Here is a 15,073-nt window from a genome sequence, read left to right as displayed (position 1 = left end):
TCGCCACTACACAATAAACACCATTGCAGCCTGTGGTAGACGTTCTAGTTCGAATATATATTTTTTTTTTTACAAATTGTATTTCTTGCTGCATTAAAAAAAATTTAAATTGGCTTTACTGACTCCCTACGTTAAGTTAAAACAGGAGAATCCGTACGATAAAGGACCCATTTAACTCCGCGAGAAGGATCTTAGTCATTCAGTTCCTCCATGACGTGAGACGCACCAATCAATCTATGCAGGAGGTGCCTCGGAAGAGAGCAGGCGCTGCTGCTTGGAGCCCTCGCCGGGACCCTGACAGAAACGGCGCAGCAATAGGCTACCCCGTGTCTGCAAGAAGCCAGCAGCCCCGGCGGCTCCTTGTCCGACACCTGAGCTCAGGTCTCGGGCCCAGCAGCCCCTGCGGGAGGCGGCGCTGTTCCTGTATCCTGGCCGAGGTGAGGCACTTCCGGCTTACGGGCTCCGTGGCAGTGACGTGGCTCAACCGCGGCGGCAGGGGCAGCGGGAGCCGGGGTCGGGCTGAGCGTAGCGCGGAAGGACGGGGAAAGGACCAGTGCTGACCGCCGTAAGAAGAGAGGCGCTCGCTGGCAGGAAGGAGAAGCAGACAGGAAGAAGCGCCTCTCGGGCCCACTGCTACCAGAAACCAACCGGAAGCGGCCACTGAGAGCTGTCAGGCAAGGCCGCCGGGGGGAGCAGCAGCCGCCCAGCGGGCAACAGAATCCCCCGCGAGTTGCAGGAGCCCCAGGGAGGGAGAAGCAGTAGTAACGGGAGGAAGATCCGGCCTCGGTGTGTACAGGACATGGACTCGTTAAAGATGCGACTGGCGTTACTCTTCCTCTGCGCCTCCCCTCTGCTGCCCGTCCACGCAGATGAACACGAGCACACGGTGAGTGGCACCGGACACAGAGGCCTGCCGTGGAGTAAATACAGAATGTGGTGTTACGTTATAATGAAAGAGAGGGCTAGTGGGCCGTGAAACCGCAGTTTACATACCGGCCAAGGGGTGGGTTGATAATCAGGGGGGCGGGGGGGAGATGTTGGATAGAAGCCTGTATACTGCAAAGTGGGCCATAGTCCAGTCGAAGCTTGCTAGGGATAAACCTAATCCCATGTCAAGAAAGCGGGAGGAACAGGGTTTGCTTTTTACTCTATGTAAAGAAATGTCAGTGGGGGGGGGGCTTTACTGGTCAACTTTTAAGATCCAGGCGGGCAGGAATAACCAGTAGTCATACGAGTCGTGAGTCGCAGTACGTAGATGAGGTGCTAGATGGAGAAACTAAGCCTTGCAGGGGATGTGTAAGGCCTGGACGAAGCGAGACACAAGCAGAGCCGTTATTGTCAGTCGCAGATTAAGTCCTGTACTGAAGGAATAATGGAGGAAATCAGTTCTCAGTGTCAGAGCTTTGAGACAATGAACGAGGGTGGCGTGTGTTTGAAACCTGAGGCTACCGAGCATTTACGAGTCTTGGAACATAGCTGTGAAATTGTCCTGTCTCATGAGTGATTTCCTGCCAGTCCGATTTTTTGTTGTTGCTAACAACATAAAGTTTTTCGAGCCTTGAAGGCCCATACAATGAAGGTGAAAAGAGCTGCATATGACTTGCTGTTTCGCTTTCGTGCAGCCGGGGGTGTTGGCATGGAGGAGGGAAGGTGTTAGGGAGGAGGGCTGGGCATTTGGGTACTGATTTATTAGGAATATTTTGATGAATATGCTGTACATCCTGGAAGGAGAACTTAATGCACAGAACTAAATGTTGGCTGAACTCACTTGGAATGATAATGACGATGGTTCAGTAACATACTGCCTGCAGATATAATATCGCACAGAACACATATGATGTATACGAAGACATGTACGGTAGATATGTTTTATTGTTTGGTAAACCCCCCCAAAAAAAAGTTTGTTAAAAAAATAAAAATAAATAAGAAACCCGGCCTGGTTGCAAGTCTCCCGAAGACATGGGGCTACTTAACATCTGTGTAGGATAGGATAGGAAGAGGATCTCCTTTACCTCCCTGGAATTTACTATTGAAAAAGCGTATTCAAGTGGGAGGGGCCCTGTTGATGCAGGTCCCTAAAAATCAGCCACAAAGCCTTAAAAGCAATGTGTTTCCTCACAGAAAGCTGGTGCAGGGACCTAATACTGCTTGGGGGTGTTCAGAATGAGACGAGCTGCTGCATTCTGTACAACCTGAAGCTTGTTCAGGGAGGAACTATTGATGTTCAGATACAAAGCGTTACAAAAGGGGGTGGTGATGGACGGAGCATCTGAATCAATCAAACACTCACACCCAGTCAAAAGATCTGGGTTTAATCCATCACAGTTCTTTAGCCCACACTGCCACCCCAGTTCAGACATGGCTATATGCAAATCAGTCCTCGGAAGCTTGTTTCCGGTCCAGGGAAGGCATGGCTTGGCAGTTTGGGCTGGACTGTTCCCATGAGGCACAGGGTCAGACTGATTTGCATATAGCCATGTCTGAACTGGGGTGGCAGAGTGGGCTAAAGAACGGTGATGGTTTAAACCCAGATCTTTTGACTGGGTGTGAGTGTTTGATTGATTCAGATGCTCCGTCCATCACCACCCCCTTTTGTACCACAGATACGTAGCAGTAGTCCAGCAGTGAGGTAACCAGGGCAATGATGACTGACTGGTGCAGCTCCGATGGGATGTAGGGGACAACCAGTATCATGGTCCTTGTAATGTAGAAGCAAGTTCTGACAGTGCGACTGTCCTGAGCATCAAAGCTCAGTGTCGTCAAAGATGACACCTAGGTTTTTGGATGACCTGCCCGGGGGTGGAGGTGGAGTGGTCCGCAGTCATCTGGCCACCAAGTGCTTTACCAGATCGACTTTTGAGAACCAAGCACAAACACTTCAGTCTTGTCTGCATTAATCTTCAGAGTTGTCCTTCATTCTGCAGGTGATACTGGATTGAACTTCCCCGCCACCCGCTGTAGGTCCCTAGAAATGGAGATGATATGCATGTTGTTAGTTTTTGACAGCACTTGAAAACCAAATGAACTCACCAGGTCAGGCAGAGGGGCCACCAAGAGATTGAAAAGGGTAGGGCTCAGAGATGAGCCCTGTGGTAGCCCGCATGGAAGACTGAAAGACTTGGCCTTGAAGCCTCCACAGCTGACAGTTTGCGCCCTGTTGGACAGAAATGAGTGGAGAAGCTGCAAGGCTGTCCCACTGACCCCCAACTTGATGCAGACGCTGAACCATCTGTGCCGGAGAGATGGTATCGATTGCTGCAGAGAGGTCAAGCATTATCAAGATATGGGAATGACTCTACACTGGCGTCTCCAGTCTTGGTAGGAATGGATTTGAGCCGGGACCTTTAATTTAGCAGTCTAGAACAGTGGTTCCCAAACTTTTGACTCCTGAGGACCCCCATTGAGTCACCACTGGAAGCCGGGGACCCCCAAGCAATTTGTATGAGTTAAATTTCAAACATTAAAACAATAATTCGAAAAAAATACACATGTGTGCACACAAAACAAATACTCAGAGTACTAAGGATTTTGGGGCCCGATGTACGACCATTTCATTTAGCGCCTCGCAATTGGCGACACATTGCGAGTGGCAAATTGCGAGTCACTAAATGAAATGTACAACAGTGTGTTTAACACTGTTTGGGATTCCCAATGGGGTCATAAATAGCGAGGTTCATTAATATTAATGAGCCTCTCGCAATTTGCGAGCCCATTAGGAATGCCAGCCCTCCCAGCGATGGTGGCCTGATGGGCTGTGCAGGCCACCATGTCTCGGACTGCTTTTAAATAAATGCCCCTTCCAAATAGCAAGTTGCAAAACCTATTTAGAGAGTCGCAAACAAATTGCGACTCGCGAAATAGGCTATGTACATGGCCCAATAGGTTTTTGCATGCGCAAACGGGTTTGCGAACCCGTTCGCGCATACAAAAACAGATCGTACATCTGGCCCTTAGTATTTTATATTCAAGTAATAGCCCCTCTGTCACATGTATTTAATTTGTTTTGTAGCATCTCTCATACCATTGTAGGATGTCAGATCACTTTACATCACACACATATAGAGACATTGAATCATACATGTAAATCAGTGTGTATATAAAATGTTTAAAGAGTGCTTGGTCTGGAAAAGCATAAACTCAGGATTCAGAGCATAACACAGTGGCTAGCATTGACTTTAACATTAAAAATGAATTTCCACCCAAATATATATTTTTAGCAGCGTCAGGATAATGAATAACTGGGACAAACTATAAGTTACTAACTGGTACCATGCAGTTTGCAAGCAGATCTTTGATAGTTTATAAGTCCCTCTGCTAGGTTACGATTGTCACTTATGAAGTGCACAGTAATTAAGGAATCTGTGACAAAAGCAGTAACCACGAACCTAGGCACATAAAATTCAGTTTTTTAAGATGCATGTTACACGTTCTTTGCAGTAGGCACATTAACCCTCTGTGCTACATTAGTTAAATCAAAGCTGCCACTGAACAAAACTCTCCTCACACACCAGCAGGTACATTAATCACTGGCATTCTCTTGACACTTTTATTGTTGTTGGAAAGCTGCTAATTATACAAGAAATGTTTTTGTGCTTTTAAAACTGTTGCCTACGGACCCCCTGGGAATGTGTCACGGACCCCTGGGGGTCCGCGGACCACAGTTTGGGAAACACTGGTCTAGAAGCAACCTAAACCTAGCCAGAAAGACGTTGTTTGTACTTCTTTTATAGTACCAATTCTAGCATCTGAGGGTAGGTAGATATGAGACACGAAGTAAGGCACGCTACAGCATGGGGGTCGATTCACCTAAAGGCCAGGGTTGGTGGAACTGACATCACATACACTTTGACCATAATGACATCACAGGAAATGACGACACATTTATTTATTTATTTTTTAAAGTTTTATAGAGCGCGAACACGATCCTTACGGATATCAGAGCGCTTTACAAACATGACTCTGATTTTGTTATTCCCAGGAAGCGTTGCATATTTTTCCAAAGTAACACACAAACTATACCCTGCTTTGCTTGCTTTTGCTTCAAAGGGGTAATCCATGGGTGGTGCATGAGCCTTCCTATGCAGCCACCCATTGGTGTTGATTCAGATCCCTATCTACAAACATTGGTAGACAGGAATTTGTGCCAAAATGTTACTACTCCTCAAGGCATGCGTAACGAGGAAAAATTTGTTTGTTTTTCCAACCTTGCATGTGTGCTGCGTTGTACAGCACACATACAAATTGGGAAAAGCCCTAAACCATAGTTTTTGTGTGGAAGTGACTCTTTCCAGTACAAAACCTGTGCTTCAGATATTGTACACGCCATTGCATTGTGATGCTAGGGTACATGCGTTGGCACATGGCTGCAAACGTGCACCAGCGCTCAGTAAGAGAAAAAATGCACCATATCTTAATAGATATGGTGCATTATTGCTGCTGCATTGCCTTGTCGAAGAACAGTAAATCTGAGTCTCAGTCTCACTCACTACCTGTCACTTAATTTCACCCGCACACACATTCTTTAAACCTCAAAAGTTTTGCAAAAAGAAGACCTATTAGAGAACTTTCTCTGGAATTGCCCCAAGAATTTCGAACTGTCTTCCTCTAGCGATTAGGACCATTCTTCCATTCGCTCTTTTAAAAAACGAAGTAAAAACAAGTCTACTTGAATAATCTCCTTCCTATCTGAGGTGACTATCCATGCCAATTTGATTTTGTTGCTGGTGTTTTCACTATCTCTTTGTATTATCTTTTCATTCTGTGTATTGTATATTTTGTCCTTATATATTTGATGCTATTCGTTAGGTTGTACAGCGCTCTGACAACTCAAATTTTGGTCTTGTTCGGGCTTTATAAAACAAATGAATAAAAATACATTCTCACACGTATAGACACATTCTCACGCATACTTACTCTTTCACATATACGCACGCTAACCCCAAAGCATGAACACAACGTACATATAAAGCAATTTTTACTTACCACTGCTTCCACCAAAGGTCTCGTTCCAGCTAAGTGGGTTCCATTTTTTTTTAATAGCAAATAAATGATGGACGGAATTTTGACAATGCAAACATTCTCCCCCAGTCAAAAGATCCGGGTTAAATCCATTGTTCTTTTGCCCACTACGCCACCCCAGTTTGGACCGAGCCATATGCCAATCAGTCTTGACCCTGTGCCCCATGGGAACCGTCCAGACCGAACTGCAGGCCAGGTCCTCCCTGGACCGGAAACAAGCATCCTGAGACCGGTTTCAGGGTATGTCACCCTTCTTAGCCAGGCTAGCTTGAATCCAGTGGCACAGTGAGAAAGGGACCCACGTCTGGGCATCTCCACCCCACTTAGGGCGAAAAGTGTTACAGCAAACAAATGATCGATGGAATGCTGACAATGCAAACATTCTCCCCCAGTCAAAAGATCTGGGTTAAATCCAGCCCATCTTAACTAAGTCCTTCATATTTCAGAAGCACATAGAACGGATATCTTCTGTACCTTCGAGCACCAAAGTTTGTCCCAAAATCGCAGGTTTGCTTTAAAGGCCAAGAAATTTCAAGCCTGCAAATCCATTTCAGTCCTAATGCCTGGCCCTTCGCACCTTTTGAGATCGCCAACAATTTTTTCAAGCACTTGTCCTCACACCTCTCCCAACTTCCCTCCATACTTGGGGACAATACCTCAGCCCCATAAAGACATTGAGTAGGGACCATTGTATTATAGACTGTCAAAAGGGGAAACCAGGACGGACCACCAAAGGTATTCTTAAAACAGACTAGGTCCCCTATCATTGCTAATGCCTGTGTCGCCACCAATTCTTTAGGTACAGTCCAGTTCAGCTTTCTTGTAAACGTCATCCCTAAATACTTATAAGAGTATACCACCTCCATCCTCCTGTTACCCAGTAACCACTTATACGGTTTAGATTTTTTCCCAAAGGGGATTATTTTTTATTTTTCTCAAGTTCACCTCTAATTTGTTAGCTTCATCATAGTTATTCAATCTATTAAATTTTCTCTGTAGGCCTACTTTGGTCAAATCTAGAATCGCGAGATCAGCTTAGAGTAGGCACAACATATGTCCACCTTCTATTTTCGGCGAAGAGGACTGAGTTCCCGCAAGCACTCCCTGAAGGTCTGCTAGGAACAAAATGAGCAAAGAAGGGGCCGGGACGCAGCCCTGCCATATGCAATTTCTAGAGGAATTCTTTTGAAAGGGCCTCATCCAAATTAAGCTCTACATGAGCCCAATTTTTAGAGTGCTATTCCTGCAGCATTTCCAGCACACATTGGTGGATTCCGTGCTGTGTTAATTTAGCCCAAATTATGCTGCGATCCTCCGAAATCAAAAGCTGAGCAGAAATCAACAAAACATCAGAATAAACTCTGAGTTGTTCTTTTAGCCTTTTCCACCAGTGCCCACAAACTGAAGCAGTGATCTATCTTTGCGTGCCCACTCTTATAACCTTGGTCCATTGGGACTATTTCATTGCTCTCAATCCCATTATTCAATGAGCTAAGGATGACCTTGGAATACAATTTTGCTCCAACATCTAGCAGACCTATCAAGTGGTAGTTGCCCGGTACATCCATCTCCCTTTTTTATGTATTTGTTAGGTCGAGCCTGGAATTCACATCCGAAGGATGCGTCCAGGTGGAGACTTATAGCTAGCTGACTCGGGGGAATGAAGGACAAGAAACTGCCACGCGCTTCTCTTCGGCTGGATTACACTGCGTGCACGCGCACCAACACGCATGCATGCGCACATCACAGCCACACGCATACACAGCCACACGCATACACAGGCACACACCCCCCCCCCCCGTCGCCGCCGCACCTACACACACTAGCGCACCTACACGCACACACAGAGACCCCCCACACACACACCAGCGCACCTACACACACGCACGCACACATACAAAGACCCCCCTCCCCCCGCCGCCGCCATCGCCATCGCACACATAGACACACACACACCAGCACCGGACCCCACTCACCGGCTACGCAGGATTTCTCTTCTCTGGGGCGGCCCCGGGGCTCTCCCTAGCTCACGGGAGCCCCGGGCCGCGGGCGGACTCGGCTTCTTTGCTCCATCCCGGCGGGCAGCCAATCATAGGCCAGCAGCAAGCGGGACTTCCTTCTTTCTTCTGGCCCGGCCCACGTCTTCTCTCCAGTTGCCTGGCTTCCTGCCTCAGGGGTCCGCCAATGGCAGCGCGGCCCCGAGCAGGGAGGCGGGCACAGCGTTTCCTCGGGAATCCCGGGCCCGTCGGCGGTGATAATTTATTTGGGGACACAAATAATTTAGGACGAGGCGCTGCGTGACAAAGCATTTTTGAGCCGGTCAGGTGAGTGACTCTCTCTGGTGGCGGGCCGTCCGATTCAAAATATACATTATATGAAATCACTCAAGAACCGGATTCCCGAGTGGAATCACTGCAATAATAATAACCAAACTCTTGTGCTTTTTTAAGCGCCCTGATGCCTTACAGGCAGCACAGCGCCGTAAAAGTGGCAATAAATGTTATAAGAATCTCAAAACCCTTTGCAAATGGAAAAGGAGGAAGGCGCGAGCTGTAGAAATGTTTTCACATTTGACGACAGAGATACAGTAATTGGAGGGAGCTTTACCCTCGGGGATTCATGACGAGCCCAAAAAGATTCCATGGCCGCCTCGTGGCGCTGGACGGCAGCCAGTCTCCAGGCAGGATCACAGGGAGTGGCGCGGAGGCCTGCAGACTGCAGACATTTAAAGGCATAGTTTTATGTTGATAAACTACGGGTCTACTTTTGAAATATCAGATGGAAATGTTGAGCTGTGTGGTTCATAATTTGAATATATTACTGATGGCCATTGTTCAACATGTGTTGCAACACCGCAGCCCACTTGTTCCACATTTGGACATATTTTGCCCCAATCAATTTTACTCCGAGGAAGAAGCTAGGATTGTGGAGGGAGTCAACTGTGGCTGACAGAGTCCCCTGGGGGCCCGGCGCACCCTGTAGGAAGTCGGTGGTCACTTCTCCGAAGACGCACCTTGCTAACCTCTTGGGGGTGTGTGGGGGGGAGGAGTCAGGGGTGCCCTGACCCTCTTGTGTCCGATAGCTACTGCTTACCTCCTCTTCAGTCCCCAAAACATGTCAGAGTAGGGGTATTGGTTTGATGTTATTAAATATATTGATTTGTTTACCCTTGTGATGTAATCGTTGTTGGAGTGGTAATGTGCTTTGAGAGAGGACGGTGTGCGCTGTATATATGTACGTGTTTGTGCACGGTTTATAGTATACACTGCCCCCTGCTGGCGAATGCGAAGTCTACACTCATTGATGCTTGATTTGTATTTTGGTATTTACTGTTGACCTAAAGTTGGCTTGTTTTGGTTAGATCCTGTGTTTGTCTAGCTGTGCTTCGGAACCCTCGAGGCGCTGTAAACAGGATCCCAAACCTATAGGAGAATGCAGAAAACGCGCTAAGTCTCAGTAATGGGGGTGTCGGCCGGGGCTGGGGCTGCTGCACCCCATTCACCTCAATTTTAAAAGACTGACAGAACGCAGTAAAGAGATAAAACATTTCGTATTCGTGACCAGCCAGCAGGGGGGCGTGGCTTCAGAGTTGTAGGTGCAGGCACGTATGTTGACAGAATCTAAAGTCACTTTACCTGCCTCATAGGGGATGTCTGCCCCCCTCCCAGCTCCCAACCCGCTCCCCATCCCCCCATCGTCCAGCTGCGCCTCGGCAGCTGTGGAGTAAACCCGGCTTAGCACTCCTCACGATGACTGACAGCCTTTTAAAGCGAAGCTCGGGGTGTTATTGTGGCACCGGTGCTCGCATCGCAGCCTAGCGCCCAGCACGCTCAGGCTGATTCTAGGCGCTACCCCAGTCTGGGACCCTCAGTAATCGACTGTTTTTGCAGAGAAGCTGGAGACCCCGCTCGGAGCTCTGTATTACCAGCAGGGCCGGCGCTGCACTGAGGCGCGCTCCAGGCACCGGGTGTGCGCGTTCACAAGTCCCGGCGCAGGCCCAGGGGTGAAGTGATGCTGGAACTGGCCCTGTTCGCACTCACTTCTCGCCGCAATAAACTGGTGGCACCTATGCGCGGTCTGTGTGCGAGGATTTATGTCCTGGAGGCTGGCGACTCATGCACGTGGCTTCACTCGAGAGACTCCGGCTCACACTCAGCAGGTGTGAGGACATACTTCACAGCGCACTAAAGGCCATCTCCAGTGTTTGCAGGACTTCCGTTTATGTTTCTGTGCTCATCTAAGCTTTAGGCAACTGTTAATGCTGGATGAGGCCTGTTTGTAAGCGCTCCCGCGATAGGAAGATGTTCGAAGAGAAGCACAAAGTTGAACGGAGGTGTCCACGATCACACAGTTTGTAGAAGTGGAATTGGACGGATTACAACGCTGGTTGCTGAGCTGATGGACCATGTCTGCCCTTCCCTTGGCCTTGTGGTTAGTCTGTGATGCACCAGCGCCACTGACACTGCCGCCTGCACCGTACCACCCCAGACACTGCCAACTAGACGCAAGTGCCTCGAAGTACACAGCGCTGCCCCAAACGTTGCAGCCCAGTATAAGTAAGTGTTCGCCAACATAAAGCCTTGGAAAGATGTGCAGAACTAAAGACACTGCCCGCCTCAAAATAGTTGCAGTTGCACAGTAGCTGCCTAAACTGTATCTCCCCCGTGCATGCTGGTAAATGCAGTCATTTGTCCTGCCCCTCAGGGTAAATGTTGTGTTTTGAAAATAGTCATTCATTCCCCAACCACACACTCCAAGCTTCGCTGTGAGGCATAGCACGTATATTAAGAGCACAGAACAGCCAATGCACAAACAGCAGCAGTGCAATTTAAACTAGCACCGAACGGGTGCAACCAGACTCCGACCCACGGGCTAAGATCGTCCTGCAGACAGAACGGGAAGAACCCTTCTGTAAGAGTGCACATCTCATACGCACTGCACGCACATATGTTTTGATATTCTCCATTCTGTGCAACAGTTCAACAACAACTGGTTCAAATATGTTCTCTCAATGTTTCAAGCTTTATTTCAACTGTGACAAAAAGATGTTAATATTTCACTTCTGTTCTTGGATTTACGTCACAATGAAATACACTGAACATAATCTTCACAAAAGTTATTTATAAAAGTTTATGCTATTGCCATTATAAATTACAATAACTTTCATTTAAGTATTAATTATTACAAAAAATAAAAGCCATTGTTATTTGTAATATCAATACATCTAAGTCACGTAAATACAACACATATTGCATTACAAATGCTATAGGTGTCCCATTTGCGAAAGGTGTAACTATTGACACTGTAAATGAAAAAGCTATTAATTTCACTATTTTCAAACCTAACACATAAATAAAAAAATTGTCATTTACAATACCAATAGCTCAAACTTTCCTAATGCGAGACCTATTGCATTGCAAATGCTTGTTTAATTATTGCACCCTTCCAGCTGGACGGAAATATATCCGACTTCGATATGGTTATAAAAACTTTTAAAAAGAAAGTTGCCCACCACATTGGATTAGATCTAATCTCAATTGCAGGGAGATTATCCGGCCCAGCTGCTTTGTCACATTTATTAAAGTTATCAGTTTAGCTATGGATTGGGCAGAGAAAGATTCCAAAGTATCTACTGCCAATTTTGGCCAGGTATCCCACACAGTTGTCTCTTATGAATATTGCTTAAAAAGGTCACTTAGTCAGTGTCTGCAACCATACATCTTACCAGGGGACACACACTACTTCACCCCCTTTGAAATAGCTTCCAGAACTTTCTCATATCTTTATCCTGTATGGTGCTAATCATTAGGTCTCAATTTGACTGAAAAAAGGTCTGCTTATTTGTCCTTACCAAGACTTAATACTCCCTTTTTTTTGCAATTATAGGTCTTAGTTTTATTTAAAGGGTCCAGGAAGCGCCTGGCCATTCCTGCTTTCCTTAACTTCTTCCTTATTTATTTATTTTATTTATTTTGAGAGTTTTATATAGCGCGAACAAGATCTTTGCAGATAACAGAGCGCTTTACAAAGGCAGGTGGAGGGTAGGGGAACAAGGGGGCATAGTAGGGAGGTAGATCAACATGATCATGTACATAGCACCAATATAGTATATAACATAGTACCAATATAACGTATAGTACAGGTATGAGGTAGCAGGCATAGTTGGAGCGTAGGTCATCAACAAGTTCATGTACATAGTACCAATATAGTATATAACATAGTACCCATATAACGTATAGTACAGGTATGAGGTAGCAGGCAAAATTGGAGCGTAGGCCATCCACACGCTGTAAATAATACAGAGTAATATTATTATACAAAATAGTATGTATAGTACGCATAGTACAGGTATGAGGTAGCAGTGCATAGTTGGAGCGACGGCCATCAAAACGCTGTAAAAATAAAGAAGGACTAAAATACGTCAAAGCACACGTGCATAGGAATATATAGGCAATATCATAACACAATACTGGTAATACTGTTCTTAATGTAAATCAAGCGAAATTGTTCAAGTGTATTTAGCCATAAGGATACTTTTGACTTCTTTCTTAAAAAGAAGGGAGGAAGAGATGAGCCTCGTTTCAGGAGGAAGTGCGTTCCAGATCCTGGGCGCCATACCAGAGAAGGAGCGTTTGTAGGTTTTTTCCTTCCGGAATCTTCGCGGTTTCAGCAGAAGATTGTTCGTGCTCCTGGTAGTTCTGGACCCACCAGAGATTGTCAACTTATGAGTGAGGTAGCTGGGTGATTTAAAGTGAATAGCCTTGTGCGTCATGCAGGCAATTTTCAGCTGAATTCTGGCTTCCAGAGGCAGCCAGTTCAAGGCTTTGAAGTCAGGAGAGATATGCGAATGCTTTTTTGATCCAGTGATGTCTTGCTGCCGCATTTAGTGACGCTCTTAGGGGTGCAGTTGTCGTTAGGGGGAGGCCGCAGAGGGCCACGCTGCCATAGTCTATGCGAGGGATGACTAGAGCTTGTACTGCTGTTTGGAAGTCTTTTGCTGGGAGGAAGGGTTTCAGTTTTCCCAAGGTGTTTATTTGGAAGTTCGCCCCCTTAGTAGCCTTGCTGATATGCTGCTGCATGCTGAGGTTGGTGTCTAGTGTTATGCCTAGGGATTTAGCTGAGTCCACGATGGTCGGTTGGACATTGAGTGCTGTTAGGTGCTTAAGCCATGTTTGTGCGGAAGATATTTTCGTGGGAGGTGAGATTAGGAGGAACTCAGTCTTCATAGCATTGAGTTTGAGGTGGTTGTCAGCCAACCAGGATTGGGTGCTTCTGATCGTTGAATTCAGACTCAGGATGTCTTTGGGGGATTGTAACTTGAGGTATATTTGAGTGTCATCGGCGTACATGGGAAAGTGTACATTGGATGCTTGTAACAGAGTGGTGAGAGGTTCCATAACTAGGTTAAACAAAGTAGGGGATAAGCAGGATCCTTGAGGGACGCCTAACGATACCGGTACTGGGGAAGACATTAGGTTTTTGCTCTTGAATTTTTGAAACCTGTTGTGTAGAAAGGAAGTGAACCAACGAAGCACAGTCCCAGATAGGCCCATTCTTGATTTTAGGAGTTCGAGTAAGCTCTCATGTTTCACTGTGTCGAATGCCGAAGAGAGATCAAGAAGGATGAGGAGGCAGGTATTGTTTTGATCTAAGATTTGGATGGCGTCGTCAATAATGTGAGTCATAGCGGTTTCAGTACTGTGCCCTGCTCGGAAGCCTGATTGGTGTGGGTTGAGGAGATCAAACTGTTCTATGTGCTTTGTCATTTGCAGTTGGACGCATTTTTCTAGCAGCTTGGCGAGAGTGGGAATGTTGGTAATCGGACGGTAGTTGTTTAGATCGGTGGGGTCGGCTGTTGGTTTCTTCAGTAAAGGTGTAACTTGTCCAACTTTGAGGGAGTCCGGGATGGTTCCTTGTTGTAGTGAACTATTGATAATTTTAGTCCAGAGTGGGAGTAGCAGAGGGATGAAGTATTTTACGGCGTTAGCAGGAAGAGGGTCAGTGAGGTGATTGGATGGTTTTAGAGTGCTGAGTATTCTGCCAATTTCTCCTTCAGAGTAGGTGTCAAAGGATGACCATGTCGCATTGTTTTTTAGTTCAATGGGTGTTATGCAGTTGGGTATTGAGTACAGGCTTGCGTCATTGCGGAGGTCGCTCTTTATATTGTCAGTTTTATTGTTGAAGAAAGCTGCAAAATCTTCACAAGAAGGGGTAGTGCTGATAATGTCGACAGCTGGGGGTTGTTCCTTAGATTGAGATCGGATTAGTTCGAACAATTTACTTGGACGGTTTTTAGCTTGGTCTAGCTGGATTCTGAAGAACTCTGACTTTGAGCGTTTTATTTTCCTGAAGTATGCATTTCTCTTTTTCCTAAGAGTTTTGAGATGCAATGTCGAGGGAATTGATCTACAGGTACGCTCTGCCGATCGCATAGCCCGTCTCTCTTCATTGAGACTCCCGTTGTACCAGGGGTTGGATATCTTCGTGGATACTCTTTTCAATTGCATTGGAGCGGCCTCATTGATTATTGTGGCCATGGAGTTGAGATAGTGGTCAGTTAGGACCAGCACGTCAGAGGTGTCGGTAGGGGGGAGTAGGAGATTGCAGCTGTTGGGGGGTAGAGAGTTTGGATTGAGTTTCCTCATGTCTCTTTTCCAGACTTTGGGCATGGCGTATTGCACCGGGATGAGTTTTACCTTTTCCTTGATGATGAATGTTATAATATGGTGGTCTGACCAGTCACAAGGTTGTATTGAGTCGAGTTGAGTGGTGCCTTCTTTGGAAATGACCAGGTCGAGGGTCGAGCGTTTGTCGTGTGTCGGAGTGTTGCAAATTTGAGTGAGGTCAGAGGCGGTAAGGAAACTTTTGAGGCTATTAACTACTGCGTCACTGCCATCATTCCAATGGAGATTGTAGTCACCAAGGTAAATTTGTGTGTGTAGCCGTCCTGCGTTGATTAATATTGTGTCCATGAGTTGTTGGGAGAAGACGAGGTTGTCCCCCGGGGGGTGGTACATGATGTGTAACGAGCATACAGGTTTATTCTCACTGGTGA

The 15,073-nt window shown here is 46.5% G+C and overlaps 1 protein-coding gene across 1 annotated transcript in view; it reads left to right on the top strand.

The window, feature by feature from the left end:
• Positions 1–217: 217 nt before the first annotated feature.
• The window catches only part of TM9SF3 (transmembrane 9 superfamily member 3), a 300,030-nt gene continuing 285,174 nt past the window's right edge, over positions 218–15,073 (top strand). The window contains exon 1 of the mRNA XM_078643122.1: positions 218–886. Within this exon, the coding sequence (XP_078499248.1) occupies positions 800–886 (87 nt within the window). The 5' untranslated portion in view covers positions 218–799. The remainder of the gene's footprint in view (positions 887–15,073) is intronic.

This window comes from Lissotriton helveticus, chromosome 5_1, assembly GCF_964261635.1.
Source record: "Lissotriton helveticus chromosome 5_1, aLisHel1.1, whole genome shotgun sequence".
Taxonomy (NCBI): Eukaryota; Metazoa; Chordata; class Amphibia; order Caudata; family Salamandridae; genus Lissotriton; species Lissotriton helveticus.
The sequence above is the reverse complement of the archived record's forward strand: the minus strand, read 5'-3'. Positions and strand labels throughout refer to the sequence as shown.